Below are 13,677 nucleotides of genomic sequence, written 5' to 3'. Positions count from 1 at the left end.
TCTCTGCCGGGGGCGGGGGGCGAGGGCGGGGGCGCCTGGGTGGCTCAGTGGGTTAATCCTCTGCCTTCGGATCAGGTCATGATCCCAGGGTCCTAGGATCGAGCCCCACATCGGGCTCCCTGCTCAGTGGGGAGCCTGCCTCTCCCTCTGCCTCTGCCTGCTGCTCCTGTTCATGCTATCAAGTAGATAAAATCTTAAAAAAAAAAAAAAGTTCTCTCTGATTAAGAGAAGTTAGTGGATGCTTTGGTATACTTACGTCCTGTTTTTCTTAGTTTCACAAAAGAATTTGACAGATGACATCTCAGTCCCTTTGTGGTATCTTTTGAACAAGTTTTATTTTTTTTTTAAGCTTTTATTTTTTAAAGTAATCTCTGGCCCCAACATGGGGCTCAAACTGATGTGAGACCCCAAGATCAAGAGTCACATGCTCTTCCCACTGAGCCAGCCAGGTGCCCCGATTTTATTCTTTATCCTTTTTTGTGCCTTAAGACATTTTATTCCTATTTTTAGTATATGTGCTGCCAAAGCAAGCACTTAGACATTTTATTCCTATTTCAAAGTCTTAAAGATATTTTTTGTATTTTGTTTCAACTAAAATGAGATTTTCACTGTTAGATTTTTAATTTACTCATAATTTATTTTCACTGCTGGTGTGAGGTATGGAATCCAGTTTTCTTGTTTTTCCAGATGTATAACCAGTTGTCTTTGCGCTGAGGACTGAATTGTGTCCTTTACCATCAGTTTGCCTTCTGTCATGTGTCTGGTTTCCGTGTATGCATGGACCTGCTTCTGTGTGTGATAGTGTTTCTTTATTTGCAAAGATTTCTCCAGATATTTCCATGGTGCGTGCATATGTAATATTACAGCATTACTTTATGTTACTCTGGAGTGGTATTTAGTTGCAGCAGAATGTATGACTGACTTTTAGGCATTTTTAAAACTTCATACTGTCATGAGGGATGTGCACATGTAGTGTACAGATTTTCATGGAGCTACATACGCTTGCCTTCCTAAAATATTTCTGTAGCAAGGCAAGTTGGTATGATAGTTAGTATGGAAATTCTAAGTGTGGTAGCTTTCGTGACATCATTGGTTGATGACTCCCGGAGTGGTTGCATAGTTGGGGGTGCGGGGTGTCACGGTCCTGGCCCAGGACTTGCTCATCCACAGGCCCGTGGATTGGGCTTATGTGATGCAAACACGCAATATTGATTTTTACCAGAAAGCCACTTTGTACATTTTTACTTACTATTTATTGTTTCTATGATACACTGGATATTGGCTCCTTTCTGTTGTTCTTTTTTCTTGTTGACCTTTTAAAATTTCAACGTAATTTACACGTATTGTGTAAGAGAAGAGCTTATTTTACTTGTGTTTCATATCTGCTTCTTTCTAATGGTTGTAATTCATCTTTATCATATAGCAACAAAATCTCTAAATTCTGCTGTGTGGAGGTGTTATACTTAGAGATGTACCTATCACAACCACAGTGTGTGGATTATTATTCTTATCAGAAGGATTACATGTTGGAATCTGTCTTTGGCTACAAAACCTATATGGTCTACTTAGAAGGAGTGACTTGCCAACTAAAGTATATTGTCGTTACATTCTCCATTTCATGTTTATGAGTGGTCATATTTTTGTTAAACTAAAATTGCTAATAACTTAAATATTACATGTTTATGCTTAGGTGGAAGATAATGGTACTTGGATAATGAGTTCATCTAACAGACAACTTAGTATGTTTAAAAGTAACTGGCCCTCCAAGTACATATATGGACTTTATTTTTTACGACTTGCTCGAAAACATAGTATATGACAGTAAGACTTTTTAAAATCGCTTTTTCCTTTATGGAGATGATATTGCTGATCCCCTGATAAATTGTCTGATGTGAGTGGCTTTTATTAAAAATGATTTCATTCAGATTCTATGCACACAGTAACCAAATCCTGTCTATCTGTAAACATTCGTAAGATGTCTCTCCTCTTAGTTCCCTTCGTGTTATCATCAGTATATTACTAATAGGTTTGTCTTAAAAATCGTCCATTCATACATCTCTCTGTGCTATTAGATTATGAGGCCATAAACGATTTATTAATCTGCATATGACCATACAGTGCTAGGTATGTAGCAGGGACTTAGCAAATGCATAGTGAATTTGTGAATGTCATCAAGCTTAGAGCTTTTTTTCTTTTGCCAAGAAACAGAGTGGTGCTAAACTGATGGGTGGGGAGAATCTTGCTCTTAGTTTTATTAGCATTTTCCTCAAGTCAAGCCATTCATCTTATTTTAGGACATTATACTTTGATGGTTGCAGAAACTGCAGAGCTTGGACAGAAAGGAAATAAAACGTGTAGTTTAGAACAGAATGTCTTTGCAAGGCAAGTACTACTGTTACCAGTATCACTTCTGGGGCCAAAAATTTTCCCTATAAAATGATACTCAGAAGGTCTTTACAGAGTTGAAATCCTATCTTTTCTACGATGGAATGTTGTATAAGATAGTTTAGAAAACATATTTTTGGATACAGAAGTAAAAATTTGCCAGAGGAAACTACCAAAAAAAAAAAAAAAAAAAGGAAGAAGAGGAGGAGGAGGAAGAAGTAATCATTCTGGAAATATGCTTCATAATCTTCTTCAAAGTAGACCGACACTTCGACCTGCGTTCCGCTGGGTGTGCCCCAGAGTGAGCGGGGCTCAGGCTGTGCCGGGCGCCGGGAAGCTGAGGTGGAGGAGCCTTCTTGGGGAACTCGCGGGCATGCGGGGCCGTCTCTAGACTTTCTGCAGGTTCTCGCAGATGATAGGATTCTTTTTATGTGTTCTCACAGATGATTAAATATTTGGAAGTGTGTGTAAACTATTGAGGAATCAGCCAGGCTTGTTACTCTGCCAGTTGGACCTGGTGTCATCGTCACTGAGCCTGTGCTGCTGGGGACGCAGGGGACCGCAGCCGAGCGTCGCTCGGGCAGAGCGTGTTAGGAAAGGCGGGAACATGGACCATTTCTCAAAAGCGAGGTGCGAAAAGGAGAGAGGAAGAGTAGGGTTTGTTCTTCAGGCATCCTGAGGTGTGTGTCAGACGCGGACGGGCCGGTGGACCGCGGGCTCTTCCGGGGGGCGGCGGGGGGCCGGGGGGGGGCGCCCCGCGGAGACGGCGCCGACCTTGCTGCCGCCACACGCGCGCGTCCTCCTTCAGAAGCCAAAGGCTTGAGACAGTAAAATAAAACGTGCGTGGAAATACTCCGTAATGTGACTTGTTTGTAATTTTACGTTGTATTCTTCTAGAGGACGGCTCCGGAGGGTGTGCGCGGCCGGCCGGGTCCGTAGATGCGGCATCGCGGCCTCTCCGGATGCGTGAGCAGAGCTTTCCGGAGAGCGGGTGAGCCTCGTGCGGGGAGCGCGTCACCATGAAGAAGATCAGCCTCAAGACCTTCCGGAAGTCGTTCAACCTGAGCAAGAGTAAGGAGGAAGCGGATTTCATGGTGGTGCCGCAGCCGGCGCTGGCCGGCGACTTCGGGAAGGACGAGCCCTTGTTCGGCGGCTGCTACGGGAAGGAGCTGGCGGGCTGCGACCTGAGCGGCGACGACGAGAAGGGCGGGAAGGGCCGCTCCAAGAGCGAGAGCCTCATGGGTACGTTGAAACGGCGGCTGTCGGCGAAGCAGAAGCAGAAGGGCAAGGGCGGCGCGGCGTCCGGCGGCTCGGCCGACGAGGACACCTTCTCGTCCTCGTCGGCGCCGCTGGTCTTCAAGGACGTGCGCGCGCAGCGGCCCATCCGCTCCACGTCGCTCCGCAGCCACCACTACAGCCCCACGCCGTGGCCCCTGCGGCCCACCAACTCGGAGGAGACGTGCATCAAGATGGAGGTGAGGGTCAAGGCCCTGGTGCACACGTCCAGTCCGAGCCCGGCCCTGAACGGGGTGCGGAAGGATTTTCACGACCTGCAGTCGGAGACCGTGTGCCCGGAGCAGAGCAACTCCCTCAAGGGCTCCGAGTCCCAGCACGGGGACCTGCACCTGCACCTCGAGGAACACGTGCCTGTCGTTATCGGACTTGTGCCTCAGGACTACATTCAGTACACCGTGCCTTTAGACGAGGGGATGTACCCGCTGGAGGGGCCGCGCGGCTACTGTCTGGACACCTCTTCGCCCATGGAGGTCTCTGCGGTCCCTCCGCAGGTGGGAGGCGGCTCCTTCGCCGAAGACGAGAATCAGGTAGACCAGGACCTCGTGGTGGCCCCGGAGATCTTCGTGGACCAGGCGGTGAACGGCCTGTTGATCGGCACCACCGGAGTCATGCTGCAGAGCCCCCGAGCGGGTCACGACGACGCCCCCCCACTCTCACCGTTGCTACCTCCGATGCAGACCAATCCAGTCCAAAGGAACTTCGGTGGGCTCGCCGGCACGGACGCCCACGTGGCCGAAAGCATGCGCTGCCATTTGAATTTTGACCCTAACTCTGCCCCTGGGGTGGCGAGAGTGTATGACTCGGTGCAGAGTAGCGGTCCCATGGTTGTGACGAGCCTTACGGAGGAGCTGAAAAAGCTGGCGAAACAAGGATGGTACTGGGGACCCATCACGCGCTGGGAGGCAGAAGGGAAGCTGGCGAATGTGCCAGATGGCTCTTTCCTTGTTCGGGATAGTTCTGACGACCGTTATCTTCTGAGCTTGAGCTTCCGCTCCCATGGCAAAACGCTTCACACGAGGATCGAACACTCCAATGGTAGGTTTAGCTTTTATGAACAGCCGGACGTAGAAGGACATACGTCCATCGTTGATCTAATTGAGCATTCAATCAGGGACTCTGAAAATGGAGCTTTTTGTTATTCAAGGTCTCGGTTGCCTGGATCTGCAACTTACCCGGTCAGACTGACCAATCCCGTGTCACGGTTCATGCAGGTGCGTTCTTTGCAGTACCTGTGTCGTTTTGTTATACGTCAGTATACTAGGATAGACTTGATTCAGAAACTGCCTTTGCCAAACAAAATGAAGGATTACTTACAGGAGAAGCACTACTGAAAGATTACGAGAACCCTGCATCTTGCACTTTGGGAATAAGAAAAAGAGATTGAAATACAGTTTACAAACTTACATTGCTATCAAAATCTTTTGCTGCCATACTATTTCAGTTTTATGTGTAAAAGTAATCAATTTGTTTAGGGGTGGGGAAGTGTCAGCAAGGTGTCTTGGGTTTATTTTGGTTGTCTAAAAAGGGAAGTCTTGCGGTTTTGGAAGTGTGAATTATCTTTCATAAATGTGCAGAATAATCACAATGTGAATGATCAGATTCTCCTTAACCACCCCCTCCCAGTCCTTTGCTGCTATCCACTGTGATTTTTATGCATTAAAAGCACATTTCATGTGTATTCAACCCTAAGTAAAGTTGAATGGAACTTACAGAATGAATATTGTTATGTCTCTTTAAATGGCCCGTTTTCAAAGATCGTGTTGAATAAACATACCCATATGAAAAAACGCAGAATTTACACATACACTGAAAATGATTTTTAATCTCGTACTTCAGAAGGATTTATTTAGAACTATGATTTGACATAATCTTGGGTATTGGAATGCAGATCTGCAACATAACTTCTACAACACTTATTTCCAAATTGTTTTTGAGGTTGTGCTGTTTTGGGGTTGTGAAAAGTTGAATTTTTCTGTTGCCTTCATTTTCATCTTGTGGTTTGTCTATTTTAATAAATGGCCTTACATGAAAAAAAAATCATAAAGAAGTGTATACCACCAATTTAGAAATTGTTGCCTTTTCTGTCATTAAGCTCTGGTACAAATTGGAATAACATAAGAAGACCTATGGGACTAGAACTATTATTGAAGAGATACTAGATGATCATATAGTTTCCTGTGATAGTAATTTTGTTGTGTTAATTATACTTTCCTTTGGTAAAGTGTTTTATCTGTGATTTCTTTAGTTTAGCCAACATTTTCTTTGGGTGAACTTGATGTAGAACTGACCTTTGTAAAGGACTGGATTCTCTTGCGACATTTAAGTTTATATAAAGGTTTAAATTGACTTGAGTAGAAAACCTTGTTTTAGATTTGGGTTTATATTCTTCTTTTATGTAGTCACTGTTAAGATGTGCTAGATTTGACCCTTCCTTCTCTCCACCAAACAAAACCAAAAAACCTGATGACTTTAGTTGAAAAATTGTGGAACTTGTGGAGCCTCCTGTAAGAAGAATATTAAAACCATATCAGGTATATGGAAGTCTTGTTGCCCGTCGTATATACTGCCATTTAAAAATCGGTTTTTTGTTTTGTCTTGTTTTAAATTTAGCTAAGTTTTAAGTAAATTGGCAGCCAGCATTAGTTGTTTTATCTCTGATTCAGTTGCTTGGGTTGGGGGACAGAAAGGAGTGTGTTATCCCCAGTACTTTGGTTATTTTGAAATTCAGTGTTTATTCGCTTCAGTGAGTGTTTTGGAAGCACCCCATCTAGAAAATGTTTCCACCTCCGATGAAACATGTAATTTAAGACATTTCTTCCTTTGCCACTCAGTTTTCCTATCTCTTACCCCTCAATTAAAAGTAAGAATAAAGGTCTTAGGTCACCCTTAATGGCTTTGTCATTCAGACACGCCAGTGTCCCTGTTTTTTTGTTACTGTTGTTGTTTCTGTTTTTTAGGGTCAGAACTGAGAAATAGCAAGAAAAGGCACAATAATACCGTGTTATGGTATTTTGACTTAAAGGGGAAAAGGTACTTAATTTTGGTGGAATGTTGATTGTACCTTGTCGCAAAGACTCCTCTTTCATTTTCTGATACGTTTTCACCTAATAAGATGGAATATGGAGTATACTGTAATAATATAATTTAAGTGTTCACTATAAGCTATTTGGATTAAGAACTATAACAGAGTTGTAAACTTATCAAATTAATGCAAGACATTTAAACTATTTTTTTGCAAAACTATTTATTTTTAAACAATTTAAAATATATCTAGGGTGAGTTAAAAGTCCCTGTGCATCTATATTAGATGGCAGGTATTGTCACAGAGTCACTGTGTATTAATAATAAATGTTGAAATGGCTTCTCCGTGTTTCTAGAAGCATTTACATGTACTCTTTGTGAGATCATGGTGCACAGAGGTCTTTGGACTGCCCTGAACCCTGTCTTGTCATGTGGGCAAAGCCTGCCCCCACGTTTTCCTCATGATACCATGTGTTCAAGATCTAGCTATTTAGTTTCAAGTTAAGATTAGTTTGATTTTCATCTAAATGTTTTTAAAATTGTATTTTGTGTTTTATGGAAGGCAAGTCTTGATGCTGTTCTAATTCAGAAAGCCAGTTTTTTAATGTGCTTTTGTATAGTCGTAATCTAAAATACTTCAAGGTGAAATGCCCTATTCTAATCCGGTTTGAAATTGCTAGGGTCTGATAGTGTACTGATAAAAATAAAAGTATTTGCCAAGAAATTATTTACCAACAAAGGAGTATTGGAATATTTTCTGCTTTTGTGTAGAGAGAACCATTTGGAGTAGGCAGCACAACATAATGTGAGAGACTGGCTTTATAGGATCCTAAAATAAAATAGTCTTTAAAAATGGAAAGGGGAAAAGAGAGAAATCTCTGTCCTGTAGTTTGGCTTAAATACCATTTGGGTAAATTTCTGGATTCTACTGAATGGCAGTTTAGATGGCGCGGGAAAAACCTATAAGTCATTTTTAAAATATGTGCTTCTAAAAAATCTGAGCTCAAGGCAAGAAAGAGAAAACAGGAAAGCTGTATCCTTTTGCCATAGTAAATGAATCAGAGTCGTTTTTTTTAATCGAACATTTCGTCACAAAACACGATGGAGACCAGAAGCTAATTCTAGGCTTACTAGGACACTATTAGGCATTTTTATAAATAATAAGAAAGCATAGAAAGTACTTGAAAAATATCTCACTCTTTTCTCTTTCTAAGGAAAACTGTTCTCTTTCTACTTGGTGCAATAATCTGAAAATCTAGAAGGTCAAAAACATATCACAGGAAATGATCATAGAACTAAGAATAGTTTTTAAGGAAACCGGCTACAAGGGTAACCATCTTGCTATTGAAGAAAATCGTGTGCCAAAAGACAAAAATCATTGGCATATAGGAAATAAACACAAAGTATACGTTATAATTTCTGAGCCAGTATTAGTGAAACAGGATAAAAATTACTAAAATCTTAAATAGGTTATACGCAGTGTCCCTGCTAGTGCTACAAATCTAAATATCTTAACAATGCTTTCAGAAATGCCAGTTTTAATCATTGTACATTTCACATTATATATGAGAGATAAATTGTTTCATGAATGATTCAGAATAATATATATTACATCCTAATGGCTTGTCATCGAATGTGAAGTCAGTTTGAAAATGAAATCACACTACCAGCAATAGCCAGTTTTGTTGAAAACTCTAATAAGGAGCGATTACCAGTTCCATAAATAACTTTAAAGTTCCAAAATAAAGTATTGGTACGTTAGTAATCACAAATTTGGTTCCTTTTGCTACTTTTTAAAATCCTATTAAGGGTTTTTTAAATAAACATTCTTTTTATTGATCAGTCATAATATGGTGAATGTGTAGTTGCTGTTTCTGAAAAGTGATCCAAACTCTACATCCAGAGATGATGAAAAATTCTTATAGAATTTTGTAATAAGTATACATGTTGGATTAAAGAAATTTTATAGTCGTTGGAGTGCCATGAAATTAATACTTGCAATCCAGATTGCTGTAGTTTACACTTTTTCTGTATGTTTCAATTCAGGTGTGTACCATTTGTACTGAGAACACCACAGAATGAATTATCCAAAGTCCATTGATTTTAATATGTGTTTTGGTTTGTAAACAAATTATAGTAATTTCTTGCACATTTTTGGAAATTAATTGTATAAGAATTTATGTATCTGCTTCTAGATACATTATGTAAATAAAAATTTCGTTCACAAGATCTGCCTTGTAGTCTACTTAATAACCTGGATACAGAGTCTGAAGTTTAATTAAATCAGGTTAACTAGTTAGTTTCTGGATGCCCCATAAACTGGGCGGAGACTGGAGGGTAGGGACCAGCAAAATTAGTTAAAAAAATATTAGGAAAAAGTGAAATAGCTTTGCTCGTGGGAGATGTGAAATGAATTAGTAATCAGCTAATGTTAATTGCTGTCCTAAAAGCCTTCAACATAGAGCTGGGAGTAAGCAGGCAGAACATCTGTGAGACCAAGACTACTTAAAATGAGTGTAGTAATAAAACTTCACTGGAAGAAGGTTTTGCTGAAACATCTTTTAAAAATTTTGACTCTTGTTTTCTTCTTTTGCATGATTTGTCTTGCTAATGGGTGATGTACACCAGTTCTTCTGTTCCCACTCTCCCTCCCGCCGAAGCCTTCTCCCCAAAGTCCATGGCACAGTAATGCCTGGGCCTGACACTGGCAGAGAACCCAGCCGTAGTGGCATCTGAGTATGTTTCTGAACACAGCTGACTTTGCATCTGAACTCCTGGGGTTACACTTTTAGTCTTCAACTGCATTTTCCCTACTTAGTACCAGGCAGCTTTGCCACCTCCTCTAAGGAGTTAGAAGTCCTCTTGGGAAAGGCTCCCTGAAGAGTGTAAAAAGCCAAAGAGGGGTTGGCCAGAGCAGGGGCTATTTCTGTACGGTTTATGAACAGGGCCAGCTGTCTTGCCTAGAGGTCACTTTGGACCATCAAATGCTGCCCTGGGCCTAGGTAACAAGCGAATTTATAAAATGTTCTCTCAAGTACATGGAATTAAGGGTGCCTGGGTGGCTCACTGGGTTAAGCATCCAACTCTTGATTTTAGCTCAGGTCGTGATCTCAGGGTTGGGAGATCGAGCCCCATGATAGGCTCTGTGCTGAGTGTGGAGTCTGCTTAAGATCTCTCCCTCCGTCCCTCCCCTGCTCTCACACTCGCGTGTGCGCGCTCTCTCAAAAAAAAAAAAAAAAAACACACAAACACGTATGTATGTATGTATTTTCTATATATGTGTGTTGAATTCTACCCAAGGTTCTTATAGAGAAATCCTCTTCCCTTGTGCAGATAATCTGCTCTCTGGCTCCGCCTTACCCCTAAAAATTTTTTAAGTAGGATCCATGCCCAGCTCGGAGCCCAATGCATGGCTAGAACTCACAACCCTCAGATGAAATCCTGAGCTGAGATCAAGAGTCAGACACTTAACTGACTGAGCCATCCAGGTGCACACCCCTAGCAATTTTAAGAGGTGGCATCTCTTCTTCCACTGAAGTTCTTCCACTGAGAACTCATTCTCAAGCCACTTGTTTACCTCCTGCATTTGCCACAAACCATTTCCCTGTCCTCACTGTAGACCTTGGCATTCTTGTTTTCTTGTGGCTGGCAAGTGGTGAGCACCATTTGCCCCAGAGAATTACCATCCTCATAGTGCTGTGGGGTGTAACAATTGCCCAGAAAACAAGGGGATGTATATCTTGTAATACAGAAGAATCCATTGCTCTGCAATATATGGGTTCTGGAATCTCCTGGAATCAATAGGTGAAAATGGAGAGCTGGATTTTACATCGTTCATCTCTTATAAGGTAAAATAATAGCGAACTTATACTGTGCTAATGTATGTACTACTAACTCTTACTTAACATATATTTTGTATCCTCGAAACAGCCCACTGTGAGGCAGGCACCTTAGCATCATAAAAAAAGAAAACTGATGCAAAGGTGAACCTTGGAAGGTCACAAAGATACCAAGTGACGGAACTGGCTTACAAACTCAACGCCGTTTGGTTCCAAAATTCATGCTGTCATCCGGTATGATATACTTCCTCTACTTGGTGTTTTCTATTGTTTAGAATATTTACTTCTGATCGTCAGGGGGAAACCTTAGCAGAAGCAAATGAATTGCCTACTGCTTTCTCCTCCAGGGGACCACTTTAGCTTAAACAAAAGATGTTCTGCCCAGGCACTGGCAGGTAACCATTTATGGGGCCTGACTTATGTATCTTATGGGCCTCATTGTTTAATCCTGAGAAAGGGAACATGGCTTTCCCTTGCATGGCCTTGGAAAGGTTCACTTAAAAGAAAACTGTCTGATATGCTAATATAGGAACACGATTAGATAAAGTTGAATTGTAACTCTTGGGAGGACTTCTCCACGTGTTTGGTGCATAAAGGAAAATGTTACTTCTTTTTTGCTTATATGTTTGATCAGATTGCCTGAGACACTTGTTGTGCCCTCTTGTGCAAGGAGCCACAGTTTTATCCTTTCTAGCAGACAAAAGAAACCATCCACCCTCTCTTTCTTATTTCATATACCTGCTCAGCCATTTCTCTTAAACTTCCTGTCATTTTGCAGTAAGCACAACATAACTTCCTTTTGGAAGTAGTTGTAACTATACTTACACTCTACATTCTAACTTCTTGGCCTGCACCTAAAAAGATAGGAAAAAGATCACCATCTCTGTTCCTATGGTAATCTCGTTATGATGAATTCAAGGTAAATTCCCTTCCCCACTTATGGAAAATAGCCATTTATATTATACCTAGCCCAGTATCATTAAAACAGAAATGATCTCTTTGTTATAAATTTTGAATAGTTGTCCTAAACCCTATCAGCACATATGACTAGCCTGGAAAGTTTAGGACAATTAACTGAAACCAAAAATAGCTAAATCCTATTTAAAATGCATTTCAGGGGTGCCTGGTTCACTCAGACGGTTAAGTGTCGACTCTTGGTTTCAGCTCACATTGTGATCTCAGGGTCCTGAGATCAAGTCCTGCATTGGGTTCTGTGCTCAGTGGGGAGTCTACTTGAAGATTCTCTTCCTTTGCCCCTCCCATGACTCTCTCTAAAATAAATAAATAAATCTTTTTAAAAATTGCATTTCAATGTTTCCAATAGTGTAAATCTGAAGGCAATGAATTATCTTGACTTTTGTTTAACAGAATTATCTTCATTTTACCCTTTGTTTTTGAAAGATATTTTCACTGGGTATAAATTCTAGGTTGACCTTTTCCTTTGCTCTGTAACTACTTTTAAAATGTCGTACCATTGTCTTCTGGACCCTGTTCTTGCTGATGATAAATCGGCTGCCATTTGCACTGTTCTTTCTCTGTAAATTATGTGTAATTCTTTCACTACCCACCACCACACACTTTTAAGGTTTTTCCTTTTCTTTCTTACTTCTTTTTATATTTTAGTTTTTCTTTGTGTCTTTATTTTTCAGTAGTCCAATTTTTGATGTGCTGAGGTGTGGTTCTCTGTATTTATCCTACTTGGATTTTGTTGTATTTCTTGACTCTGTAAATCTTTTTTTTTTTTCTTTTGCTAACTTCAGGAAATTTTTCATCATTATTTCTTTAACTTCTTTTTCTATCCCTTTCTTGTTCTTTCCCAGTAGACTTCCAATTTCATGTGTATTAGACTGATACTTTCCTAAATATCATTGAAACTCTTTATTTTTTCAACCATTCTCTCACCTCTTCATATTGTATCATTTTTATTGATCTATCTTTGAGTTACCTAATCCTCCCATCTGCGATTTCCAGTTTGTGGTTATGCCTAGCTAGTAAATTTTTAATGGTATTCTTTGATTCCACTTTCTATTTGGTTCTGTTTGGTAGTTTCCATTTTTCAGCTGAGATTTTTTTTCATTTGGATCCATTTCTATTGTGTTTTTTCCTTATTGCCTGACTTGCAGTCCTTTGGCCCTATGTTTTGTTGTTTTTAAGCATTCCTGGTAATTTTTGAATTAATTATTTTTATTAACATATAATATATTATTTGCCCCAGGGGTACAGGATTGTGAATGGTCAGCCTTACACACTTCACAGCACTCACCATAGCACATACCTTCCCCAATGTCAATAACCCAACCACCCTCTCCACACTCCCCCTCCCCCCAGCAACCCTCAATTTGTTCTGTGAGATTAAGAGTCTCTTATGGTTTGTCTCCCTCCCAATCCCATCTTGTTTCATATTTTCTTTCCCTACCCCCCACAACCCCCCACTCTGCCTCTCAAATTCCTCGTATCAGGGATATCATATGATAATTGTTTTTCTCTGATTGACTTATTTCACTCAGGATAACCCTCTAGTTCCATCCACATCGATGCAAATGGCAAGATTTCATATATTTTGATGGCTGCATAGTATTCCATTGTATATATACACCACAGCTTCTTTATCCATTCGTCTGTTGATGAACATCTAGGTTCTGTCTGTTTTTGTGCCAGTACCATACAGTCTTGATGAAGACAGCTTTGTAATAGAGTTTGAGGTCCTGAATTGTGATACCACCAACTTTGGCTTTCTTTTTCAACATTCTGCTGGCTATTTGGGGTCTTTTCTGGTTCCATATAAATTTTAGGATTATTTGTTCCATTTCTTTGAAAAAAAAAAAAAAGGATGGTATTTTGATAGAGATTGCATTAAGTGTGTAGATTGCTTTAGGTAGCATAGACATTTTCATAATATTTGTTCTTCCAATCCATGAGCACAGAATGTTTTTCCATTTCTTTGTGTCTTCCTCAGTTTCTTTCATGAGTACTTTATAGTTTTCTGAGTACAGATTCTTTGCCTCTTTGGTTAGGTTTATTCCTAGGTATCTTATGGTTTGGGGTACAGTTTTAAGTGGGATTGACTCCTTAATTTCTCTTTCTTCTGTCTTGCTGTTGGAGTATAGAAATGCAACAGATTTCTGTGCATTGACTT

The 13,677-nt window shown here is 40.7% G+C and overlaps 1 protein-coding gene across 1 annotated transcript in view; it reads left to right on the top strand.

Annotated features, from left to right (window-relative positions):
- Positions 1-5,734, top strand: part of SOCS6 (suppressor of cytokine signaling 6) — a 35,517-nt gene extending 29,783 nt beyond the window's left edge. Inside the window, exon 2 of the mRNA XM_080822235.1 lies at positions 3,283-5,734. Within this exon, the coding sequence (XP_080678361.1) occupies positions 3,405-5,012 (1,608 nt within the window). The 5' untranslated portion in view covers positions 3,283-3,404 and the 3' untranslated portion in view covers positions 5,013-5,734. The remainder of the gene's footprint in view (positions 1-3,282) is intronic.
- Positions 5,735-13,677: the final 7,943 nt, after the last annotated feature.

Source organism: Martes martes (assembly GCF_963455335.1).
Source record: "Martes martes genome assembly, chromosome: 13".
Lineage (NCBI taxonomy): Eukaryota > Metazoa > Chordata > Mammalia > Carnivora > Mustelidae > Martes > Martes martes.
The sequence above is the reverse complement of the archived record's forward strand: the minus strand, read 5'-3'. Positions and strand labels throughout refer to the sequence as shown.